The sequence below is a fragment of the Candoia aspera genome, chromosome 1, assembly GCF_035149785.1.
Source record: "Candoia aspera isolate rCanAsp1 chromosome 1, rCanAsp1.hap2, whole genome shotgun sequence".
In the NCBI taxonomy this organism is placed as follows: domain Eukaryota; kingdom Metazoa; phylum Chordata; class Lepidosauria; order Squamata; family Boidae; genus Candoia; species Candoia aspera.
The window spans coordinates 332,986,960-333,014,020 of NC_086153.1; the positions used below are offsets into that span (position 1 = coordinate 332,986,960).

At 48.4% G+C, this 27,061-nt stretch overlaps 1 protein-coding gene across 1 annotated transcript in view; it reads right to left on the reverse strand.

Annotated features, from left to right (window-relative positions):
• The window catches only part of ONECUT3 (one cut homeobox 3), an 80,786-nt gene extending 54,920 nt beyond the window's left edge, over positions 1–25,866 (reverse strand). Inside the window, exon 1 of the mRNA XM_063290756.1 lies at positions 24,792–25,866. Within this exon, the coding sequence (XP_063146826.1) occupies positions 24,792–25,866 (1,075 nt within the window). The remainder of the gene's footprint in view (positions 1–24,791) is intronic.
• Between the last annotated feature and the right edge of the window lie 1,195 nt (positions 25,867–27,061).

Here is a 27,061-nt window from a genome sequence, read left to right on the forward strand (position 1 = left end):
AGGAGTGGAAAAGAACGTTACTTCTGAGCAAAGAGGCATAGAAAGATATTATAATTCACTTCTAACTGCTGAATCTTGCTGATTTTAAAAAAGGGGGGAGTGTACTTTTCCCCACCTTCAAGTAATATTGCTGGGAAGATCATCATCATCATCATCACCACCACCATCATCTTGAAACAAATTGGCCTTTGATTTCTATACCATTAGGAAAAGTTGGAAGAAATTCAGAGGGGGAATCAACATTTTAGGAAGGCTGTGTCATTTTGAAAGGTATTCTTTTTCTGTCCCTTGGAATACACGGATATTTGGGGGGTGAGGAGCAGAGGTGAGCAACAGCTCTGCGGAAAAATTGGAAAAGGAAAAACAAGAGTTTCTATTGAAGGAGCAGCTCCACCCACCATCGTCCAAAGAGAACTGGTTCACATGAACTGGAAACCTAAAGGCTTTGCGACAGGGAAGCCGAGGACTAAGGAAGGGCAAATCACATTTTAGAGGGAGGCAGTTGAAACTCCTTTAATTTGGGTTCCACAGATTTGGGGGTTCCAAATATTCTAGGAAAGGAGAAAAGCGGACACTAGTAGCTTGTTACCCGTCAACCCAATGGGAGAAGAGAAAGGAAGGAAGGAAGGAAGGAAGGAAGGAAGGAAGGAAGGAAGGAAGGAAGGAAGGAAGGAAGGAAGGAAGGAAGGAAGGAAGGAAGTGGGGAGCACAAATCTTTCGCATTTCCCCAGTGAGAGTTCCTTCTGGGAGCCATATAAATTAATGGAGGCCAAAATCAAGCACTGGGGGGAACGGGATCCTAGGATCCACATATATTTGCACACACACATTCACATACCCCTTAAAGGTCAAGGAGCCATAGATAAAAGGTGGGAGCAGCAGTAAAACAGCTTATTTCTTGGCAAGAAACAAACTGAATCGTACAAACTACAAAATGAAGGCTTGGAGGGAAATCATCTTCCTTTTTGCAAATGAAAACAGGTTATTTTACTTTCTTTCTCCACTCAGATCTTTGAAATATGCCCTTTCTTTTTACACTTTGCAGTTTAGCCAGCTTTATTTTCCTTCTTCTTTCAACTACTCCAGTCCTTGCTTCAAGACCAGATCACACACACCCCGGGGGTGGGGGGAGATCCACAATCCACTTTAACATCCCCTGCAAGCTGGGTGGATTTCTAAAGCCTTCACTGCTTTTTTACAGGTGAGTTGCTGGGGCTGCACCTTCACATGAGCCTGTAAATCAGTCACACCTTCAATGCCCTCTTTTTTTTTTAGGAAAAGGGAACTGACAGAACCTGCAATTTAGGTTTGACATACTGTGGGAACCCAGAAAATGGATTCATTCATTAACCAGGTAAAAGTGTTATGGGTACAAAACCATTAGAGACCTTGCTTTGTCTTGTCATAAAGAAAATAAATTAGGGAAAATAAATTAAAATTTTTATGAATGTAATTGATGACAAAAAGAGGGAAGGAAATAGAAACTAACATGAAATCAGCCAACATTTAACTCTTTCATTCCGTATCATATGCTGAAATGCTAATCACAGTTTTAAGTATGGTATATATATTGAGAGAGACATTATTCTTTGGAGATACAGTAAAGTAAAGAATTAAGCTATATTTTGGTTTCCTCCCCTTCCTTACTTTCTTTTCAAAACTTTTGAGATATTTTAAATAAAAACAGGCACTTAGTGGGAATAGACTGAAACCTTTATCCAATACCAGAGACTCAGCTGGGAGGGATCTCCCAGCATATCTTATTTGGAGATTCCTGTGCCTATTCCCAGGAAAGCCACATCTTTGGATGTTACTTTGCATTTACTCAGAAGTAAGCCACTCTCTGTCCAGTGGGCCTTCCAGTTCAGTGAGAATGTCCATATAATAGAGGGAACAGGAAGAGGAATGCAGAACTACCTCACAGGGTTGTTGTTGCAGTGACAATCAGTAAGGTAATGCAGATGAGTTTGTGGGCATTGCATTGCTCACTTATGTTAAGATTCCAGTTGGAAGGATGGCTTCTGACCATATTTTTTTAGAAAAATTAAAGGACAAACTTGAAAAAGGGGCAAATCTGAAAGAGGTTCATAAGGATAAAAAATTTTAATTGTTTGTGTTTATAACTTTGCTTTAAAAAGGAAAATTCAATAGCAAAACCAAGAAAAACTTTACAAAAACACAGATTCTAATAAAATATCTAAAATCAAACAGTATCTGTATATTTATTTTAAAAACACAATTCAATTTTCACACTTTTGACATGAATGTGAAAGACTGTGCATTAAGTGGTACCATTTGTATGGTAAAAGTTAAATAACCCAAATAAAGAACAAAAGTGAGTTTTTGAAAAATAAATCTAAAGGACAGCTTTCTGAAATAAAGGACTGCCCTCTATTATAAAGGACATACAGTATGGTCACTGTACTCAAAAGACACTGTTTATGGAGGCAACTTCACCAACAACCTCTCTGGTCCAGACTTTGGCCAAAGACCCCAAGGGCGCCCCAACATGCCATTTGGCAGCACCCTGCCTCTCTCTAGGCCACCCCAGGCCTCCCCAGGCCACGCCCCCTGACTCCTCTCCAGATCCTCTGCAAATTGCAGATTGCTTCTTTTGAGCTTGATGCTGTGGCTTCTGAGTCATTAACAAAGTAGGCTGGCGTCTCTTGGGAGGCAGGTCCCAACCCACTTTTTTTTTTTAATCCTTCAGTCGAGGCTGCCTGGACAAGGCCCTGCAGTTTTCTTAGCAAGGTTTTTCAGAAGTGGTTTGCCATTGCCTCCTTCCTAGGGCTGAGAGACAGGGACTGGCCCAAGGTCACCCAGCTAGCTTGTGCCTAAGGTGGGACCAGAACTCACAGTCGCCCGGTTTCTAGCCTGGTGCCTTCACCCCTACACCAAACTGGCTCTCTTCCAACCCACTTACTTGGGACCTTTACCTTACTCTTACCGCAGGTGAGATTTGACCTCTGAGTAGTTACCACGTCTATCATTATGCCACGATCGCAATCTGGCAAAAGCAATTGCCTTGAAAAATCAGTCCTGTATTCTACCGGTTGCACACGCAGGCAGGCAAGCCCTTCCCAACATGGCGCTCGCTGCCCGGGGAGCGTTTTTCCACGCTCCTTTTAAAAATAAGACCCACCGACCTGAAAGGGAAGCCTTCACTTCTGCAGTCATCGATCCAAAAGTTTCCCATCGGTTATTCTAGACGAGGAATTAATTAGCGACACTAGTCGTCTTCTCTTTCTCTCGGCCCAGGGATCAGGGGCGACCCAGGCAAATCCTAAACAGCTCTCCTTACTCAGGAGTCAGGCCCTCCGGGTGGAATTGGCCTCGTTCCCACGTCAGTGTGCACGGCTTCCACGTACGACATTAGTACAGCGCGATCCTAGCCTTACTCGGGTGTAATCCTCGGGGAACTGGGTGGGAGCAGCGCGTTTCCAAAGAGCAGAGCTACTATTTCGACCTACCCGCCGTTTCCAGTTTTCGTCCTTCCCTAAAACGTTTCCAGCCTGCCCCGTTGGGTGCACGCACGCGTCCCGGGATCCCCGATCTTCAAAAGAGTGTAAATAAATATTACAGGCCCTGGAAAGCAAGACATCTCTAAGCGTAACCCTCCGAAAAGGCAGCTGAAATAGAAAAATAAACCTTAGCTTCCTTTTATTCTCAGCAACGCTAAGACAACCCTTCCATTTTAAAGATGAATTCTTACCAAAAAAAAAGAGCCTTCTTTTCGGGTTAATAGACGGGCAAGTAGCAAAGAAAAGGATGAAATCACAGATCCGAGGTTGCCAAAAAAAAAACGCCTCCCCAAGCCAAACGGGAGAGGGAGCAGACGGAGAATTGGGGGAGGGGGAATCAACCCAACTCGTAAATTCTCAGTTGCGCATCCAGTGCGGTTTTAATTTCTCACTTCCTTTCTGTAGCTCTCGAGAACAGCAGAGACCTGTCGGGACAAGTGGCGGGGTGTCAATTCGATTTAAAAGCAAGCGAAGTATGGAACGGGGGCCGTTTTCGCACAGAGGTGGGGGAAGATGCAGTTCCCTAAAATGAGCACCCCTGGATCCGGAAACCCTTCTTTACGCGGCTCTCCGCTTGCGCTGCCGTCTCGCATTCGACTGCATACAGTACACGCATCTGCACAGAACGCGATTCGGAGCCAGGGCAATAGCGTGGTAGAAGCCGCGGGGAGGTGAGGATGGTGTAGACGGTTGCAAGTTGCCACCGCTCTTTTAACATGCCAACCCAACTCCTTTGACTTGCGTTTTTTAGAATATATGCAGTGGCTATTCTGCATCTCGCTAGGGCTCTTTAAGGGTTGTCAAGCGTTTTCAAGCGCAGATTTAATAGCGCTATTTAATAGAAATTCATCACTGACAACCGCAGCCTGGAAAAGTTGCAGGCCGCTCTGGCCCGACTCACAGCCCCGAGTCCAGGTTTCCAGAAGGGAAGGAAAGAGTTGCATTATTAAGACTACTTAAATTGGACGGCGTTCTTAGGGAGTCACACCATCCCTCCTTTTTCCATAGATTTTTCCACCAGCACCCTGCAGGAGGTCTGTCTCTCTTTTTTCATTGTAATAATTTTTATTATTATTAATAAGAGCCCAACCAGTCATTTTGAAAGGGATAATTAGAACAGGCACCTGCAGAGATAGATAGGTTTCTAACTGGAAAGTGGGGGTGGGGGAAATTTTCTTAGCATCTAAAGAGTTTTCTTGTTTCTAAAAATTCTTTATGTAAAAACTGAGGCCAGAGCAAGAAGACTGGACAGCCAGAAAGGGCCTTTGCTAACAGTAAAGATCCTCATCTTGATTTCAGGGTTGCCATTTCCTTTTTTAGTAAGTAAATAAATGAATGCATACAAGCAAGCTATAGCAAGAGGCCAATCTCATGCAGAACATAATGCCACCGAATCATGGTTCTTCTGAAAACTGCCCCAAGAAACGAAGGCACAATTTGATTTCTGTCTCTGCCCCCTCCATTTTCTGTTGTCTCCCGTTCTCCTCCAAGCAGAAAATATTAAAATATTGTCCATGCCTTTGCTTTGCGGCTACTTTGTGCATTTATTTCACTGGCTTAGGAAAAATGTCCAGAGGTGGAGAAATCTCTGATCTGTTCATGTGTCTTTCTATTTCACCCCACTTGTCTGCATTTCATAATCTTCCAGCCTCTGGCTCAAGAATTGCATCGCCACTGGCAAACGATATGTAAGTATAGATACAAATGGAGAGATTCACTTTTCTATACATCAACTCACATTTCTATTCTTTTGGTGTCGATGTGGATTAGTTTGTACACACCCACAGCCACATATTTACACACTAGAGATAGAGAATATTTTAGGTGTGTGCATATCACACTCATATTTTACACATATACAAGGAAAGACCTAGATTGTGCTCTCAACCTTTTCCACCCAATTCTTTCTCTCCCTTTCCTTTTCCTTTGTCCTCCCAACTCTTCCCTCCCCCCCCCCCTTTAATTCCCTCCCAGATTGGGGGTCGAGGAGATGTGTTTGTCAATACCATGCTTGCTGTTTTGTGCTTGGAATCGATCGCTTGGCTGATTTTTTTTAAGATTTCTGGCCCGTTTGTTTCATCTAGCTGCAGCGTACTGGTTTGATTTCTTCCTTTTTCTCTTTCTTCCCCACCCCGATGACTCCATCTCTTTAAAGAAGGAAGGATTGCTGAAACAAACAAATAATGCTTCCTTCACTGCCTGAGAAGGCACCTAAAAAACCCTTCCCACCTCTGTTCTGTAGGAAAATAATCTAACAGGAAAGGCACAAAGAACAAATTAGGCAACCTGCAGTTAAAACTAACTGTGATGCTGAATGGAGAAAGGGAGGGGAAAAAGGGAAAAAAACAAGAGAGGCCCATTTAGAAACTCTCCAGCATGCTGAGTAATAACTGTAAAATATCCTCACACTTGTCCTTCAACACCATGTGGAAAACAAATCTGTAGCTTCTGATGTGATAATAAAGATGTTTGTTTTTAAGATCCCATCAGACTCTTTGTCATATTTTCTGGAAAACTGACTGCTGGCAGACTTAAGCCTTTTGGAGGTACAACCCCACTGTCTACTAGCATGTGTCTGAACATGTACATGTATGTGTTCTTAGAGGGGAGATGGGCAGTGATAAAAATTTGACAAATAAATAAAATATTCTCTCAACTTCCCTTGAATCATCATCTGAATGAGGATGCTTTCTTAAATGGAAGATAAAGAAAGAGCAACAGGTGGGAGAACAATTTAGCCATTTTCCCTTATAGGGGATTTCTGTAGGGGATTAATCATGATTAGTTATTCATCGATAATAGTAAAATCTGATAATGAAATAAAACTAATACATATTGGGCACAAAACGCTATGGGGAATTTCTTCAGAAGTCTATTGACTCACTCCAAAGCAAAGGATGCCTATATTTACCCTTCATCATGGACTAACTCACCCACTTTGAGACTGAATCTATATTGCTATAATGCTCCCATATACAAACAGCAGAATTCTGTTTCTCTAATCAATTCCCTAATTTTGAAAACTCAGTATCTGTATTCATACAATATGCATAACAAGGTCAGGTGCAAACCTAGCAGTTGCATTCACACAATATGTTAAACTTCACTAGATTTAAACTTGGTCAGTTTGTGTGTGCGTCTGCATATGACATATGTGGCTTAGAGTTTGCATAATTTCAGGTTCAATGTGTTGTGCAGAGCATTAAAAAAACAAGCTAATTCCACAACCATGTTCAGCATGTTGTGTAGACACAGCCAGTGGCTGCCCAAAGGGTAAAAAAAGATGTTGCTGTCATGGTTGACTAGATTACGTGGCCAGATTGTGTGGACCTGAAGAGCTACATAGAGATACATTTTCTGCAGAGGTGTCCATCGGGATGGTCAAAAAAGTCAACATGGCAGCTGCAACCACATGCCAAAGCCATGTGTGATGCCGGTAAAAAATGGGTGGGATTTCTATCACGTGACTGCAGCTACCATCTTCATTTTTTGAAACAACACCCCCCCAACACCCCTGCTTTCTTGGAAGCTGAATCCTTCCCCCTTTTGCAACATCCACAGATCAGCTTTCTGAAACCTGTCTGAACTTCTAAAATAAGCTTAATTAGGTTACTGAACAAACTCATTTTGGGGATTCATACCATACACGGAACCCTAAATTAAGCAAATGGGCTCCCTTTGTGCAACGTGCTAAGCCATAAATAGCCAAGGTTAAGACTGACAAGCTTAGTTTGTTGAATAATAAAAGCTGCTGGGTCTTAAAGGGGCCTGATTAAGCTCATATGCAAAGGCAGCTTCGGTGTTGGACTATAATGCCCCAGATTCCCAGCTCTGCAATTCTGAGGGGGGCCATTAAGAAAATTGGCTGATGTAACCACACAGTTACTTATATTTAGACTAATTAACAGGCCAGCAACCAAGGACCGGGGTCACCATCATGAACCCTGCTTGGCACTAGATTTGGCCTAGTGGCCAACCCCCCCCCCCCAACCCTCCTTCTATGACTTGGCCCAGCTTCATGAACTGAATTACAAACTAACCACACAGCTTAGGTCCACACAATACACATATTAAAACCACTTTTAAAAGAGAGTGCAACCTAACCTTTAGCAAGCTCAACATTTATACAAATGCAGCCATTAGGCTCATAACTGACCTGATTAAGCATGGTTGTGTGATACAGCTAGATGCATGTTCACCCCAGAGGTTTCTCCTGGCCCCCATCAACAGTTTAAATGCTCTGCTCCATTCCTGGAATACGTCGATGAAGATTCTCGGTCATCCAGGTGGAATGGTCTGTAGGTTGAGTCATGGCAACTGGATTTCTTTCGTTTTGGTTGAAAGTGCTTGGACGAGCAGCAAAATGTTTCAACCAAAACGAAAGAAATCCAGTTGCCATGACTCAACCTACAGTCCATTCTTGGAAGTGCATAGAAAGCCAACACTGACCTGAATGTACATGCATGAAAATCTCTAAAGCAGTGTTTCTCAACCATGGCAACTTGAAGCTGTGTGGACTTCAACTCCCAGAATTCCCCAGCCTGGCTGGGGAATTCTGGGAGTTGAAGTCCACACAGCTTCAAGTTGCCAAGGTTGAGAAACACTGCTCTAAAGGGAGAGAGAGAAGAAAAATCCATGTTCCACTAGGGGATAGTTGTGGTGGTAGAAGCTTTTGATGATCTAGGAAACCCTTTATATGTTCAAACTATGTTGCTGGACAGAGAGATCAAATATGGCAACACGCACACCAAAGCCAGGTTCACACATCACATTAAGCCTTGATGTGTTCACTTTTGACCTGTATGAACTCAGCTGCTGTGGCTTGTAAACCATGAAAAATGGTTTAGTGTGTCACATGAACCCAGTAAATCGTGGCTTATTGAATGCAATGTGGTTAATTAAGCCATTGCTTGGCAAATGTGCAAATCATCAATCAGGTGCTGCAAGTTAAGCCTGGTTTATAAACGGGAGTGCTATGAAATTCACAAAAGAGAACAGTAAAGATTAAGACTCTGCTCCCAATCTATGGAAAAGCTGCAGAGGACCCAGCTGGGGATTTAACAGCAAGGCTGCAGTGTCTCTCCCTGGTAGCTGAAGCCCGGGCTGGCTGGTTGATCTGAATAGGAATAGTTAACCTGAGTAGGAAAAATATGAGTTTTCCAGTTTTGTAGGGTTGGTGGGACTCATCCTGGAAAGAAGCTACATTTAATTCCAGGCACAGTGGCTGGTGAGAAATATGGCTTTCAAAATATGCATTTGGTTATTAGCTTAACATCCCCAAATTAGAACTGTAGTGCAGATACCATCTCATGTTTGTCTTTTTCTGGGAAGCCTTTACAAGGGGAATAAATGGGCACCTTGACATCTGCAATTTCATTTCTTTTTCCTGGCTTGATTTTTGTGCCTCCGGGTTTTATCGGGGCGCTAAGTCCCGCAGAGAATGTCCTGAGTGGGAGGCAAGACACATCCTCAATAGGCGCCGTGTTCCTTTCCCCAGCCAGCGCTCAAAGGCTGCGTTCACACAACCCATATAACCTGATTATCGATTTCACGTTTCTGGATCCGCACAGATTGAACTCAGCTAATAGACTGGATGCGCGAGCCATCGAAAGCAAGCCAAGCGACGTAGGCTCGGCATGTTGTGCCAATGGCACAGGGCTCGCACGGTTCAGCCCACGGTGCGAAAGCAGTCGTGTCTCCTGAGCATACGCAGAGTGCCGCCTTCCACACGACCCTCCCGCCCCTTCCTTGCCAGCCGGGACCTCTCGCTTTCGAGCGTCCTGAGCCCCCGCGCCTGCCCTTCCCCTCCTCGCCGGAGTCAGGCCGGCCCGGGAGCCGCGGGCGAGGAGCCTCGGCGAACGAGAGCTGCAGCTGAAAGGAAGCCAGGGATCGATCGATCGATCGGGGACACGCTGATGAATTAGGGAGGCCTAAGCAACCTCCCCACGCCTGGGCGCCCTTACCCGGGATAATGACGCGTTTAAATGCAATCAGGCAAATGGGAGCCCCGCCGGCCTGAAGAAAGACCCGGGCGGGAGGCGGAGGCAGATCCCCGGGAAAATCGGGGGGGGGGGGGTATGGACCCAGCGAGTAATCCTCCGCCCCCCCTTGCCCGGTTCCCGAAACCTTCCACTTTCCTGCCCCCGACCCGCCGCTCTTCTGGTTTCTCCGCCTCCCGTTCCTGTCTCGCTCCCCCCACGATACTTTCGTCCCCTTCCCCTCCACACGTGCCTGTCCGTTTGGGCGCGCTCTGCTCTCCAGACACAAAAGGCGCCGGAGGAGGAAGAGCGGAGCCCTTCCCGGCTGGCTTCACCCGTCGCGCGCGTCCCCCGCGGTTCGACTTTCGCAGCGCGGCTTCCCTCCAGCCCCGCCCCACCCGAGCTAAGCCAGGAACTCCGACTCTGGGTCTCGAACCGCGCAGGGACGGAACCGCATAGAAGGGGCCAAAGCAGAGTCTGGCTTCCCCTGCGCTGACTTAGTTGGACCACTCTTTTTCTCCCCACCCCGGCCCTCCTCTCCTCCTCTCACTTTTCTCCCTTTCTTTCTTTGACTTCCTTATCTCATTCTGGACATTCCCTCTTTCTCTGAGAGAGAGAGACTCGTATCCCTCCCTCCCTTTTTCTTTCTTTTTCTCCCTCCCTCGCTCCCTCCCTCTTCCCTCTCTTCCTCCTCTGTTTTCCTTCCTTCCTTCCTTCCTTCCTTTCTTTTCTTGCTTGCTTGTTTTTCTTTTCTTTCTTCCTTTTCCTTCCTTCCTCTTTGTTTTCCTTCCATCCATCCATCCATCTCTTTCTTTCTTTCTCCACAACTTGGAGCCCTCTGGAATACAACTGCCGTCGCCGTCAGTCGGAGAGGCCATCGCTGCGCACGCCGGGAAAGAAGCCAGCCTCCCTCCAGCCCGGCGAGGATCTTGTCGTACACCTCGCCTGTGGAGCCGGCGGCCCATGCCGAAGGCCGGATTTCTCCCGAAAAGGAACAGCCCAGCGGACCTGGCTTTCCTACTACTACTCGGTAGTAAATCCCCAACGACCAGCAAGTCCGGCTGCCGAAGAGGGTCTGGAAGAATGAGATCGCCCATATTTTAGCCAGATGAGGAAGAAGAAAGAAGGGCTTAATATACGATATGAACATTTTTTTAAGTTGACAAAATGCTTTGGCGTCGGTGCTCACCTGTTAAAATTGGGAGTTTGAAAATAAAAAACCCGCCCGTATCCGGCTATCCTTAATTTTAGCTGTGATTTTCTGCTGCCCGCAATCCAGCGAGATCTGAATCGGCCTGTATAAGATCTCGTTATCTTCTCCCTGTACTATGCAATAGTTTGGGAGATTTTTTGTCCTAACAAGGTTATTTTTTTAAGAACCCCCTTTTCATTTTCCTTTAAAAAAAAAAATCCTTGTCTCCAGATCCCTTGACATTATTGCAGGCATGTAACAGTCTTGTTCCTCTGTGGTAGCCAAAAATCAGAAAGCGTCTAGTAGCATCCTTTAAGACGAAGCATTTCATTATAAATCATAAGGCGCTTTCTGATTTTTAACATTACTGCTATCTTTCCAAAAGATGTGATACCAGAGTCCTGCGAATTCCTGTGGATTTCAAATGCTCTGCAGATTTATTTTGCTTTCTTTCCATTTAGCACTCCCTGCCCCACCCTCCGGCCACGGCTCCCTCGATCCTATCTGCGATTTAATTGGCATTTAGTCCCAAGTAAATAAGCAATAAACGCCAATCGAATGAAATCTTAGCCGGGCGCTAACCCAATTCAATGTCGTCTGGTATACGGCTGCTTAAGCGCGCATAGGACCGAGCTGTTAGAGATATATACAGTTTCTATTACTGGTAGTAGTAGCCGTTCACAGTAGTAGCAACAGTACAGTGTCACGTCAACTGGTAGTATTTTACTTCCTGCATTTTCAAGAGAATGAACACGATATTATCAGCATTACTTTCTCGCGCGCGACCTTCGCTGTGCAATTCCGTTCACATTTTCCTGAACAGAAAGTCAGCGGATTGAACTCCTGAGCAGTCAGGCCTGCGTAGGCTTATTGTAGGTAAGATTGCTTTCCCACTATTACTGTAGGGAAAATCAGCATTTATTTATTCGTTCATTAATTTAATTTACAGTATATGGCCCTCCATCTCAAACAAGAGACTCTGGGTGGCTAACAATTAAAACCAGCAAAAAACACAACAAAATAGAGAACTGACAGTCCAGGTAAACAGTAGTATCTCCTACTACTCGCGCTACAAGATGGAGGCGCCTGAAAATGAATGCCTCCCGGTAGCTCAGATTCAACGTGTTGCGAGCACGTAACCCCGCTACTTTTACCCCTCAGGATCCCCCACCCCACGGATCTATATAGGAGATTGTGAACGCCACGTGGTGTGCATCTTGCTGCGCAGGAAATGGGCTGCCGAGAAGGGCGTTTTCAGCAGTCTCGGGCACTTCCGCCCCAAGAAAGCCCCATTCTCGGGGGAGGAACCACCGAAGAGTTGCCCGACCCCGTTTCGCTCTGCTCAAAGTTCACTCCCGTTGCATTCAAGAGGCCTATTCCCGGGAAAGCGCGCCTAGGTAGAAACGTACCGAGAAGACTGTGTTCGCATGTCATGCTTAATTTAACCGTGGCTTATTCAATTAACCCAATTTTTTGGGCTGGGAGGACAAAGGGCGGGATTCACCCAATGGGATACTTTGCGGCTCAGTGACTGCAATGACTTAACAGGTCTGCGTGCGGATATGTGTGTTGGGCGGGGGGGAATACGATAAATAATGAAAGTCTTTGCAAAGTCATACTTTTGAAACTGGCTTTTTTACGGAAAAAGACACCATCCCCGGCTAGACGCACCTTTTCCTCTACAGTCAGTCCTAAATGCATTTATTTAGAACCAGACTGAAGTCGGGGGTGGTCTTTCAAATTGTAAAGGTTTGGGGTGGGGGGGAAAGGAGGGCGTAACATTGTGAAGGCCTTTGGCTCGTCCAAGTAGTGGGGCCTTACATCTGGGATGTCTTCTGAAGATCCGCGGTAGGTAGTTGTGGGAAGAGGATGGAGAAAGAAAAGGCAAGACTGTGGAGGGAGGGGAAGGCAGGTAAAGGGGAAGCTTGGATGTAAATAAAATAAAATAAAATAAAATAAAATAAAATAAATTTTGATTTGATTTGATTTGATTTGATTGACTGTAAAATAAGGAAATTTGATTTGACTTCCAAATAGGTCTAAGAAAAGAGGGAAATAACAGAAGGGGGGTTGTGCAACCGCCTTTTCAGAAATACCTCTTTTGGGCAGGCGGGCATCCTTGGTTGAGATGGGTGGGTATAGGAATTAAAATAAGTAACATAAATAAAATAAACCTTTGCAAATGGGTCTCCAGAACAAGAATTCCCTTTGAAGCATCCCTAAGACCCTGCCGTTGCATTTAGTCAGAAGGGAGAGGTGCAGGGCAGGACTGGGATGACCAAGAAAGCTGCCTGGCATCTCAGGTATGGCCAACGTTTCCTCCATCTGGGGAGGAATTCACAGGACCCTTGTATTTCATTTTCTTGAAGCGTCTACTTTAATTGTTTAGGCTGCAGGAAGGGAAGTTGGAAGGGAAAACTGCAGATGAAGGGAGGAAGGCAGTATATTTTGCCCCAGTTTTATTTGTGTTTGCTACTTCATTCTTTTTAGTGAACACAACCCCAAAGCGTGTGTGGCTTTTTAAAACGCTATAATTCCGTAAGAGTCCAAACGTCGGCCCCCAAATCTAGGAAATCAGGGCCTAATTCACTATTTAAAATATTTAAAAATCACTGTTAATCAGCAATTGCCCATTTTGCTTCCATTTCACTTCAGTTCAATTTTCGAACCATTCCACCCACAGTTAAAATTAGATAAATATAAGACGGGAGGGTCAGTATGATCCAGACAAATTCAGGCACTTTTATTTTCGGGAAAATAAAGTTTTTAAGAGAAATAGGCGCTTTTTTTTTCTTTTTCTTTCAAACTTCTTGTTGCGAGAGGAGCTCTACCTGGCTCGGTTTTTCGGATGGAAAGTAAGCCTCTTTCCTTACTTGCGCCCACAAGTAAGTGGGTGGGGAAATGCAATCTCAGGCTTCAAACGAGCGGCTGCCAGTTAGTGGATGAGAAAAGGGCGATCCTGAAAGTGCGCGCCTGGAGCCCAAATTGGCTTGCAAATGTTGCAACCCAATTCTTGCTTCCTGGTAAATCTGACCGAGTCTCAGGGATCCTTCCGGGAAGGGAACCAAGACATGCTGCTTCTGGGGTTGGTCTTCCGTAAGACCCCATCCTTCAAAAATGCAAAATTTGGAGTGGGCCCCCTCCCCTCCAAAACTTTCCCCAAATTATCACGGAGTTGTAATGTTTCACCTTGAATAAACCCGTATGCGAGTTTATTCAAGCCTGCATATTTTCTCTACTTAATTTTAATTACACGTGGATGAACTCAGTTTGCTTCTTTGTCTCGACCAAACTCGCTCGTTTCGAATCGTGGTTCTGGCCGAGAAAAAGTTGCGTCTCTCTGCCCCATGGGGCCAGGGATTGCAAGGCGGAGCTATGTTTGTTGGTTTATTTATCAAATTTTTATCACTGCCCATCTCCCCCCTAAGGAAGGACTCTGGGCGGTTATCTGGGAGGTATATCCAAATATAAATACAGAAATAAGACAGTATTCAGATTTGCTCGCTCCCGGGCCTGGTGTTAAGAGCAGGACGGAAACCTGTAAACCGAGGTAATTCCCTCCCCTCTCCCCCTTTTTAAATGGCCCGGAGTGGGTGAGTGTATTTAATTCTCCCATTAAGTTGATAGGGCCGCGACTAGTCAAGAATAAAGTGGGCAGGGGGGGTTCTTGAATCCAGGCAGAAACTTGAAGCTCGGGGTCTCGGTGTGCGTGTGCGTGTGTGTTCGAAATCCCTCCGGTCGCCTCGAATTCCACCGGTCTGTTGGATCGTGAGCGGCTTCTTTTTCCTCGCGGCTGCTGTGGGTGCCCCTCCCCCCTTTCTCTCCACCTTTTAAATTATTATTTATTTAGCAGCATCGGAAATAAAACAGGACGGTCAATTAGAGTGAACAACGGGGGTACTTAAAGAGCCAATTGTGGCGAGTGTTTAAATCTTTATTTACCAGAACCTTGTAAAGGCTGGGGGACAATTTGCATGCTATTAACGGCTTTTCAATAGGGCATCGACTGGAACTAAAAGATGCCACTCGCCCGCCCTAATTAAACACCACCGGCATCACTCTGAACACTATGCCGAGGGAACACGCTTCGCCCCCATAAATAATTCCCGCGCGAGACACCTGGAAGGAAAGGGAGGCCGGCCCGAAGAAGCGCCGCCGGTCCAGCGCACCCCGCCGCCCACGTCCCCAGCCGCTCTCGGCCGGTCCCGGGCTGAGCTCGGCGCGCGGTTGGAGCTGCTTCGGGGACTCGGGAAAACCAAGCGCGAGTGAGGCGGCGGAGCTTCCAGAGGAGAGAAGGTGGAGGGATGGGGGGAGAGGGGTTCCTCCCTCCCTCCCTCTGGTCTGATTCCTTTTCTTTACCTTTTCTCCTTCCTTTCTTCCTTCCTCTCTCTCTCTTCCTTCTTATCTATATATCCATTCTCTTCTCCCTTTCGCAACCTTTTCCCATCCTTTCTATTATCTCTTATTTCTTTTCCCCTAACAAATCTCCTTTTCTTCCCTTTCCCTTTCCTCTTCCTCCCTTTCTTCCCTTTCCCTTCCATCTTTCCTTCCTTCCTCTTGTCTGATTCCTTCCTTCCTTCCTTCCTTCCTTCCTTCCTTCCTTCCTTCCTTCCTTCCTTCCTTCCTTCCTTCCTTCCTTCCTTCCTTCCTTCTTCCTCTCTCTCACACATGGAGCCTCCTAGCTAAGTCAATGGCTATTTCTTTTCCTGCCTAGCCTCATCTCATCTCTAAGAACCACTTTTTAATATATTGCCCTGCCTCAGATTGGCTCACTCGCACTGCGGCCTAGGCCTACGAACTCCAGACTAGCCAGACGTGGTTAACAGCAAGGCACAACGCTTGCTCACTCTCTTGCACCACCTCCTCACCACAGTAGTTAAATAAATTCCACCTGAATCAATGTGGATTGCTTCTACATAAATTACTTTAGGAAAGCCTCGCTGGTATATGTGTGTGTGCTGAAAGATTTTTTTCCTCCTTTCCTCCCTCTTCTCTGCTTCACCAGTCTCTTCTTCTTGCCTTCCTATTGATCTCTTCCTTGTGTGCATGTATTCTCTTTATCCTATCTTCTACCCACCAATTCTGGTCTATCCCTGCATCCTTTTATTTAAAATGAGGAGTCTACCACATTTGTACAATTAATAAAATAAGTAGAATTAAAGCTTAGTCTTGCAGTTGTCTAAGCCACCACACTGCACAAAAGACATTCCTTCTCCTAAAAATATTTTAAAGAGACAGCAACTATGATTTAGATATTTGTGAGAGATTCATACACGTTTTGTGCACCTTATGTATACGAACATATATAAAGGCATATGTACATGCCCCTGTGTGTGTACGTGTGTGTCAAAATAACTTATGGCTGTATATGCAGAATAAACATATAATTAACATTTATTCATTTACAGCATTTTTAAACCATCTTCCAAGATTCACAACATATCAGAAGGTGATGCTTTACTATAAATTATGGGATTTATTTTCATCTGTTACGGGTGATAGTAAATATAATACTATATAATAAAGATAACTCTAAGAATAATTATAGAAGTAATAAATTTAAGAAATACAGATGTAAGTTCCACAGAAGAGCTTAAAGTCCATACATCCACCCAACAATAGAGACAGGTGTGGAGTTACCAATCCTGTTCACATTTGTTACAAATACATCCCATTAAATCCTGGGACTTATTTTTGAGTGGGTTTCTGTAAGAATTGTCTGAAGCCTAAAAGTCTGAAGATGATCCTGGGTAACTTCATCTTGAGTTCTTTGGTTTATGAGATAGAAGTCATATAAAATGAGGGAGGATGGCTGGGTGGGTTACTCAGGTGTCATTACCCCCCCCACACACACTTCTAGGAAATTTGTTACATGAATGGATGGCAAGCATGTAAGCCAGTGTTTCTCAACCCTGGCAGCTTGAAGATGTATGGACTCCAGCTCCCAGAACTCCCCAGTCAGCACGCTGGCTGGGGAATTCTGGAAGTTGAAGTCCATACATCTTAAAGTCGCCAAGTTTGAAAAACACTGATATAAGCTGTCATGTGTGAAACTGGAGGACTCTAGACTGTGCTTTGCATTCTCAGAAACGGTGTCAAAAGTAGATGCTTTGTAATTCTCCCATTGGCTTCTCCTGGTGGGTGTCTGCAGGGTATGGTCAAAAAAGTCAAGATGGAGCCCACAATGGTGCGATCGCTGCAGTGATCACACTACTGTGACTGCCATCTTGACTTTTTTTACCACACCCTGCAGATACCCCTAGCACAAGGGAGGGAGCTAGCACAAATTGATTTCACACTATTTGGACAGAAATGCTGGTGAAACTCCAATGGAATCAGAACTGATGGTTGTTGCTCATTCCTCCAATCAGGGAAACTAATTCCAAGGAGACTCCTATCTGATATCACTGCTTCTTCTGTGCATCAGTGACCTAACTTGGTTAGTGAATTAACCCATTTTATGGATTGCATAATACTCCAAACTAGCGTCAGATTCCCACAACAGGCTACCGTACAGTTTAAAATTAAGTAGGCTTAACACGTAGCACAAATGCATCTGCTAGACCTTCAACTGGTCTCACTAAAGAATGCAGCCAGCCTTTCTCACTCTGAACAGAACAGTGGCTGGAGTCCACACAACAGGCTGCACCAAGATATGGCATGGTTGGTCAATTGCATATGGCTGTCACGAGAACTCTGGCATTGTCTTAGCAAGCTACATGAACCAAACCATCACCTTAACTAGTATGTTTAATATTTTTAAGCACTACTTATTAGGTCAAACACAGCAATCGTGTTTTGTTAAACTAGGTTTAGAGTTCAGCTTTGTGTGAACCCAGACATCTGGTGGGCACCCACAGAAGAGGGAGTTTCTGGATTCATAGTCTGGGCTTCCAACCAACCTGAATGAGAAGGAGGTTTACTCATTCCACTGTACCTCTTATGCACATGGATGTAAGGGCATCATTCAGTACTATGACAGCGCAGTGATTAGCTCTACATTGGAAGAGGTGTCCTGTTGCATCTCTGCAAGAGTCCCTATATTGCCTTGGCATCCTTCCTATCAAAAATCACCCCAGCTGGATGTCTCCTAGGAAGGGGGTCCCTCCATGGGTTGTCATTCTTGTTATACATTTAACAAGTAAAATATTCCAGACGACAAGCAGGAAACAGTGCTCTAGTTTGTTTTACAGAAAACACACTGCCTTTGCACATCAACATGCATACCTCTCTATACACCTTAGAGCAGTATTTCTCAACCTTGGCAACTTTAAGATGGGTGGACTTCCACTCCCAGAACTCCCCAGCCAGCGTGGCTGGCTGGGGGATTCTGGGAGTGGAAGTCCACCCATCTTAAAGTTGCCATGGTTGAGAAACACTGCCTTAGAGAACAACATCCCCACAGCTTCTATATGTGTGACTACATCACAAACAACCCATCTGGTGGACACCAGGTTGGAGAAGGCTGTGCTGGAGGCAGACCTGGGGGAAACATCAGGCTGTGGATTGACAGGCATCTGTGGATCTCCTTTGCTGGCTGTAAGAAGAGTGCTGACAACAGAGACAGAGGGACCAGGTAGCTCGTCTTTAGCTCCACACCCAGCCATCTTTCTGTTGTTGCAAAAGGACAACAGAACCCAAGAAGAGATTAATATCACAAATCTCTTGGCAGATATACTTTGAACACTCTATTGCATGCCTCACAGACTGGCAGCTGGTCTGCTGCATCATGATCAACCATTCCAGGCATGAACAGGAAGTTTGGCCCCAGTGTTGCATTAAAGACAGGGCACTGGGAAGGGTGTGTGTGTGTGGTACAGACAGGCCCCTGCAGTGAAATAGCTGAGCTGTTGGCCTAGAACAGGGAGATTCTCTCTCAGCCACGCAAGTTCTCTAAGTGACTCTGAGCCGGTCCCACATGCTCAGCCTTGTCTACCTCACAAGGTTGCTGTGGATCAATGAGAGAAGGGGTGTCATGTACACCACCCTGTGTACTTGGAGAAGAGGTGCAGTATTCATTCTCATAAATTGGTGACTGGGGTGGCCTTAAATTGGTTTGGGGAGCAGAGAGACTGTGCTCCTAATTCATGTCCTCCCATTTTTAGGAAACTAATTTCCCCATGGACCAGTGTTTCTCAGCCTTGGCAACTTGAAGACCTGTGGACTTCAACTCCCAGAATTCCCCAGCCAGCACTGGCTGGGGAATTCTGGGAGTTGAAGTCCACAGGTCTTCAAGTTGCCAAGGTTGAGAAACAGTGCTGTGGACTGTGCAAAGCCTTGGAAAACCAGAGGCAGTCCCATCACAAGAAAAGCCACGTGCTGGGTCTGTGGATGTCCGAGATGAGGCGGCTTGTGGCAAATTAGGGGATGCAAATGTTCAGATCTGTACAGTATGTTTAAGTATGCTGAGAATTGTCCTTTCCCTGTAATTGTTTTTATCAATTGAATTATTGCTTATCTTGAAGGGCCGTTACGGGTTACGTGCTCGTTCTGGGCTTCTTTTTAGGTACAGCGTAAATTCAGCTTTACGTTTATATTCATTATCCTGACTGATCTGTCTTTCTAAATTGTACACAAGACCTGGGAATAAGTAACTGATGTCAGTATCGGCTTTATTTAGTTCTCTTTTACCACCTGAGCGTGACAAGACAGCTTAAGAAAGCCCCATTGAAAGGTAATTGATCCGTTTCAAATGATATTTTTGAGGATGAAATGGAAGAAACTACTTAAAAGGTTACAGGCTCGAGCTTCAAAGTGGATCCCGCTGAATTCAGGGCAGCCGTATTTGAGGAAGCCTGCTTTGAACTGTTTTATTTATTCAGGGCTGTGAATATTCAGCTCCTTTTCTTAGCAAAGGGCAGGACTGGACCAGAATCGGAATGTGTAGAATCCTACAAATTTAAGCAGGCAAGCAATTCTGCCCTTAAAATCTGAGACGTTCGAATGATCCCCGCTGAATTTTAAATCTGAAGTCTCTCTGTGTCTGTCTCCCACTCCCATTTCTTTTAGAAAATCAACAGATACCTCAGCGGTATTGTCACTTCTTTTCTTTTACAACCACCATATCGACTGCAGCCAAGGGTTAACTATTATTGCTCTCTGTATATATTTGGCTATAACCCATGATTTTGATTGTTCAGTCCTCCTGCTTTGGGATTTTACATTTTTAACAAGAATGGGTGTAATCCTGTAGATAGTTTCTTGGCTGGAAGGGATTGAATGACCCCGTTTCAGAGTAGACTTTGCTTAGAATTGCACTGCAAGTGTCCTAGTAGTTTCTATGTTAGGACATTCGAGTCTGCCCCTCCTTGGTTGATAACGCTGGGTGACAATTATACAGAGGAGAATCATAATTTCAGGTCCACATCTTTACTCCCTTCTTATTTCCCCCCCACCCTCCACGTACAAAGAAACTTACAAACTGAATTGCGGGAAGAAAGAACGAGAACAAACGAAAGGGAGGAACAGGGGACTGGGTAGACCCAGATTTATAATGGAGTCCGCGCACCTCTCTCTGTCCGTATTTCCTTGGTTCTAACGGGGCGAAGAGAAAGCGATGCGTACACCTTGATATGACGGTTCCCCCACTACCACCAGGACCAGAGGAGGAAAGAAACGGTGGAGCGTTGACAGGAGAAGACAAAGGCAGGAAAGGGGGAGGGACAATGTGGCTATGGAGTTAATCGGCCATGTTATTGATTAGGGGGCGAGTGAAGAAAGGGAAGAAGAATGAAAATTCTGTTCACAAACCAGATAAGAAGGTGCCAAGTCGTTGCAGGCTGGGGAAAATGGCAGTTGTAGTCCAACCCACCTGGACACCAGGTTGGGGAAGGTTGCCTGAGAAATGGGCCAATCCTAAGACGCCTCCGTTTATCCTAGAGAAGACTGGAGAAAGAGAAGGTATCCCTGGCTGGCATTTTAGATGGAGCCCCTATTGGTGTCAGGCTGGTGGTTTTCCTGCAGAAATTCTTCGTAATTGTAATTGTTCACTCTTTGTTAGTACCATAGATGCCCCGTAAGCCTGCCTTCAGACAACAGCTTAACCCGGAATTTACCCATTTTCCAGATTCACACGTTACACGGAACCATAACTTAACCAAACAGAACCGGTTTTGCCCAAGTGGAAAATCTGACCCCACCTGCCCCCAAATCCAGCAAAGGTTAAGAAGTTATGAGAATGCAGAGACTACGTTGTGGCCTGATCTGGGTAAACTAATGTGTGAAGAAAGCCTTTCTTCTATCATATCGTACGTTGAGCTAATAATAATATGATGATGGTGATGGTGATGTGTCATAGTTATTTCCCTCACTTCCACACATTTGAGTTACTCTCAGATATATACTTTTGAGGGTTCATGTTTAAACTAGAGCATTTATGAACAGTGGGGAGAAAATGTGTTTTTCCTTACAATAGGAGAACTTGGGATCAACCCATAATAAGGATCATGTGTGCTACCTTGAGTTGTACAAAATAAAGGAAGGAAGGGAGGAGGAGGAAGGGGGCAGAATATGGACTAAACCATGGAACTCACTGCCACAAGATGTGATGCCAGCTGGGAACGTTGGAGGCCAGGGCAGGAGGCAAAGTGGGGCAAGGGGAGAGACCTATTACAAGCTAAGATGAAACGTCCAGGTTCAAAGTCTGGGGTATCTCTGGACCCCTCATTCTGGAGACCAAGAAGAGAGGTGGGTTCTGCTTGTCTGGCCTGCTTGCGGCTTCCCAGAAGCATCAGTTGGGAAAAGGTCTGCTGACTTTGGCCGGTCTCCGCTGGGTAACTGACGCTTTCCCCATGTAAATAACCACAGATAATAGCATTCAAAGATTGCTTTCCCCCATTGATAGGTAAGTTGGTAATTAAATTATAAACCAACCCTGGATTTTGCGGATGAAAGATTGAGGGTCAAGGAGCACCGCTCCCCGGTTTCCCCAAAGGAGCCTTTGCTTGGACCAGGAAGAGATTCTTGATTAGAGCCTTGGGAGTAGGGCTGCTTTCCCCCAGTTGAATCACCCTGAATGGGCTCTCCCATCAGCTCCCGAATGGAATCGGTTTCCTCCGCAACAGAGGTGGCCAAAATGCTGCTGCTGTTGTTTCGTTTTAGCTCAGTTTGTCTTTCCTTCCGTACCTCGAGAGAGAATTGATCGGCGCCGCCACTGGTAAAATGAAGGACCAGGAGTGTCTGCAGGTTGTGGTCAAAAAAGTCAAGATGGTGGCCACGACGGTGCGATCGAAGCTCATTAACCACAACCTGCAGAGACCCGTGTGAAGGACAGAGCTTATCCACCAGGAGGGAGAGGAAAGGGAGAGCAGGGACCGCGGGGAGGCGGGGCGGGGGGCAGCGGTCAGAGGCAGCTGGCCTTTGGACCTGGACAACTGCTCGTGGTTAGGCCTGGCGTGGGTGGGTAACCAAACCGGGTGAGGTTTGTCTCTGTCCTGCAGGTGGAGACCAAAGGAAGGTGGGAGGGGAGGGGAGAGGAGGGGAGGGGAGGGGGGGAGGAAAAAAGAACTAGGCATTGGGGAAAGGAAAGAAAGAAGAAAGCCGTTCTCCCCGCCAAAAAATCCCACCCCACACCCAAAGCAAGGGGGAAAAAGTGGGGAGGGGAGGTTCTGTCAAGGAAGGGGACTGGATCCCCAGAGCTCCCACCTTTGAGCTCTACGCTTCCAAATGACAAATGGCGGGATTTCCCCCTCCCATTCCACAGGAATTCCAACTCATCCTCAGGAATCGATCTGGCAACAGATTCAAGAGGGGCGAAAGGAGACGTTCATTCTCCGGGCAAGACAGAAATCGCGGGATTGACTGCCGGAAGCCGAGTCACGGCTTTAGAATGTAGCGGGGGAGCAGAGCCTTCTGCCTATGACGAACGATTAGGTACCATAAGGTAGTGGAGCCCCCATGTTCAGGAGCAGTATACCTTAGGTGCGAACGAAGAACAACAGGCCTGCCAACCACCTTCCTGCCCTTCTAGGTGACCTAGAAGCTTCCGTCTGATCATTGTGAGAAACAGGGGGCAAAGGTAAATCTGGTCTGCGGTCCAGGAATGATCTCCTCCTCCTCCGCCTCCTCCCCTCCCAAAGTTTGGAACTCCTAATGGCTGCTGTCCTCTAAAGGGCCTCCTGTCTCTTCCTTCCCAGTTCCCACCTACAGAGGAGCGAGCAACCAGCTACAGAACAACCCACTGGCCAGGGCAGGGTTGGACTTTGGGGAAGGGCGAGAAAGGCGAGGGAGAGTCCCTCCTTGTGGGGGGAGATGGGCGGTGATAAAAATTTGATAAATAAATAAATTTCAGACACTGAGCGGGGATTCTAAGCCTATCACAGGCATTCCTTTTCATCCCTTCTCTCTCTCGAACACCAATCCACCTTTAACCCTTATTACTGGGGTGTGGATTTTTAAATTAAAGCTACTTACCCTTTTTCTCTCTTAAAGAGCACATCAAGGATCACACTAATAACCAAAGCATCGTCAAAAAAAATCCTTTATATAAATCAAAGGACGCGTGTCTTCTCTTTTATCAAGAGAGATTTTTAAAAAGTATCTTATTAGAAATTAACTCTGGCCTTTTTTTTCCTTCACTGTCACAAATAATCGGCGTGTGGGAATCAGTTGTACACAGGGCAGTTCGATTTCCCTAATGCAAAGGAGGTGTCTAAAGTGGTGTAAGGATGCACACACGCACTCACACTACGGAAACACAAACACAAACCCAGCTGCACATTAAATGCGTTTAAAAACTAGCCGGCTCAGCCAAGATGCTGCCGCTTACTCGGCGAGCGAAGCTGCTTTATGAAAGCGCGGCGCGATGAACCTTTGGCTGGCGTCAGCCACATACACCCCGAAGTCTTTGTGGAGCAACCTATTTCGTGCCTGCGCGCGCGCACACACACACATACACACACACACACGGTTCGCCCACGGTTCGCCCACCTCGCGCTAAATCTTAAAGCCGGTTCACCAAACACAACTGCAGCTGCCTTTACAGAGCGCGCGGTGTCCGAACAAAGAAACCAGAGACTGGCTCGAGGCGATGCCCAGTTCACACAACCTGCTAAGACAATGGCTGGGTAACCACAACATAGTGAATCACCGGCTATCCAACCGTGTTCTAGCCTCCTCGGAGCGTGTTGTGGAACCCAGCCAGAGAGAAAAAAGAATCGGGATGGGTGGATGGATGGATGAAGAGACACACAGCACCTTCCATTCAATACGATCTGTTCGACTGGCAGTTGGTTTTAGGTACACCTCCATGTACTGTAGGCGTGTGTATGCCTACACACGTGTATACATAGGACATATTGTACATACACTTATGCCCAATAGCATACATCCGTTCTCCCTAACCTGGCCTATTCTAGGTGGGTTGGTTTTCAGCTCCCATCATCCCCAGACGGAACGGGAGCGATTCAAAATACGCAGGGCAAGTCATTCTTCAACCACTGTCATTTTAAACAGGCGGAATTTGGGGGGCATCTGCTGAGGAGCCCGCGGACCGACTCCTTTCCTCAGCTGTGCAGCACCTGGCACTTGAGCGATCAGGTGGTTCTCCGTGGCATCCTCGCCTGGCAAGGAACGCCAAGCGCTTTGGGAGACCCCAGACGGAGGGACGGAGAGAGAAAAAATAACGGGGATGCGGTGGAAAGAGCGATTTGACAGAAATCTGGCAATAATCGATCGCGACGCAGTGCGCGTCCCGCGGATCGGCATACTATACACACACACGCACGCAGGCAGGCACACAGAGGCATTCCTTGAGGAGGGTCAGCAAGGGGTCGGGTGAACCGCCAAAACAAAGGCTTTGCGTGTTGAACAGAGGCTAAAGTGTCCTGGGCACCCTGGCTACCCGGCACCCGCGCTGAGACCCGCGCGGGGCTGCTCAGCGGGGCCCCGGTCACGACCCGCAAAGCCACGCGCCGCGCCTCCCTTCCTCCGTTCCTTCCCGGCCTCCTGCTCCCGGAGTTCTTGGCTTGCCTGCTCCTTGCTCCCCGCCTGCCCGCCTGCCTAAGCCGGCTGCGTCCAGCCCGGCGGGTTGGCTCGGCCCGCGCGCCTCTCGGTCCGCTCCCCGCAGCAGCCCGGCGCTTCGCCCCCCGCCCGGCCCCTTACCGGCCAGCCTCAGGGCGGACATGCGCTGGAATTCGGGTTCCTGCAGCCATTTCCACATCCTGCGGAAGGTCTCCCGGCCGGACTTGAGTTTACTCCAGGGCTTGGGGTTCCGCAGCAGGTCGGAGAGGGTGCCCTGCGAGCGGCACAAGATCCGCTGGGCGAAGATGGCCTGCGGGATGCTGTAGCGCTTCAGCTCGGCCGTGATGCGCTGCGCCACCTCCTTGGTGTTGATCTCCTCCACCTGGCCGGCCCCGCCGCCGCCGCCGCCCGCCGCCGAGCCCGAGCCCTGCCGCTCCCGCTCGGCCAGCAGCGAGCCGTTGGCCTGGCCGTGCGGGTGGGCGTGCGGGTGCAGGCCGTTGAGGGCGGGCATCATGCCGGCGCCCGGCGCGCCCAGCCCCCGGGCCAGGTGCTCCTCGCTGCGGGAGAGGAGGTGAGGTTCGAAGCCGTTGGGCGAGAGCAGCTTGTCGCCGGCCAGGTGGCCGCCGGGCCCGTAGGGGGCCAGGGACTGCTGCCCGTTGTGGAGGCCGCCCAGCCCGTTGGCGAGGGGCGAGAGGGGCTGCCCCATGGCGGGCATGTCTTTGGGGTAGTGGCCGTAGAGGTTGCCCATGGAGGCGGCCAGGCTGCGCTCCTCGCGCATGAGGGCGAAGCTGCCGCTGACGTTGCCGGCCAGGCGCTGGTGCGGCGCGTGGTGGTGGTGATGGTGGTGGTGGTGGTGGTGGTGCGGGTGGGGAAACTTCTCCGAGACGGTGGAGATAGGCGGCAGGTGCTGCAGCGGCGTCAGCGTGGTGTAAGTGCTCATGCCCGAGGGCGACTCGCAGGCCATGCTCATGGCCGGGTGCAGCGGGGCGCCCAAGCTGTGCTCGGCCCGGTAGTCGCCCGCCCCGTCCAGGATGGACGCCATGCTCGAGACCATGGCCGGCCGCCCGTGCGAGGAGACCAAGTTGCGGTGCGTCGACGGCGGCGGCGGGGGAGGCGGCGGCGGGGGAGGCGGCGGCTGCCTTGCGTGCGCCCCGGCGGGGCTCAAGAGCTCCCCGGCTTGGTGGAGGTTGCCCAGTCCGTCGAGGTTCAGCTCCATCGCTCGGTCGGTCTCCCCCTGCCAGCCGATCGCCCCCGCCTCCTCCTCCCCTCCCTCCCTCCCCCTCCGGATCTCCGCCTCCCCCGCCTCCTGCCCCGCCGCCTTAAGCCAGATGGCCAGCCATCTCAAGAGATCGCCATCCGCGGTTCCGGACGCCCGCAGCCTCGGCTGCGGCGACAGCAACAGCAGCGACAGCAGAAGCAGCGGTAGCGGCAGCAGCTGGACACGCGAGCGGCGGCGGCGGCTCCCCTCCTGCCCGAGGCTGCGGGGATGGGCGCTCGCCTCTCGCTTCGCCTTCTCGCTCGCCTCCGCCTCCTCCGACGTTCGCCGTGGCTGCGAATCGCCGCTCTGCCTCTCAGCTCTGCCTCCCTCTCGCCTTGACGTCACGGCTCCCAGCTCCGGCCTGTCCGCCTCTCCCGCCCGCGCGCCCGCGCGCCCTGACGCGCGTTCCCAAGGCCACAGGGGCACGCGCGCCTCGGACCCGCCGCTGCCGGCTCGCTGGGAGAGGACCGAGCGCCCACCTGCCGGCCTCGCCTGCCGGGCGCTCGGCTCCTGTGCGCCAGCAGTGGCCGGGCTCCCCCTCCACCTCGCGCGAGAAAAAGGGAAAGCTGAAGGGAGCGCTCGGGGGAAGGAGGAGGAGATGGAGAGACAGAGGCGGCGGGGGCTCGGGAAGGCGGCTGGAGAAAATCAATTCTGGCTGCTGGAGGTTGAGCCAAGCGCAGACTCGACGCCAGCCAGCCGTCCCCAACCTGGGGCCCTCCGGAGCGGGCTGGGCTACGTCGCCCACTACTGGCTGGGAACGGGAGGCCGACCCCTCCGGAGTTGGTGGAGTGCAAGTGTGCGGGAAAGAGCCGAGATTTATTGGAGTGAATAGGGTGTGGAGAGGGGCAGGGAAGACGGGAGGGAGGGAGGGAGGGAGGGAGGGAGGGAGGAAGGAAGGAAGGAAGGAAGGAAGGAAGGAAGGAAGGAAGGAAGGAAGGATCCAGTGAGGAAGAAAGAGAAGAAAGAAGAAGGAGTACAAGAATGGAAAGAGGATTGATCGGTCCCTGAAGAAAGAAGAGAGAGAGATCGGTGTGCCAGGAAGGCAGAAAGACAGACAGGGAAAGCTAGCAGTAGGAAGGCTGTCTTGGGACAGGTTGGCGGAGTTGGGAGGACGGCGCTCAGTTCTTTGCCTGCGGTCCCCGTCCCCCCGCCC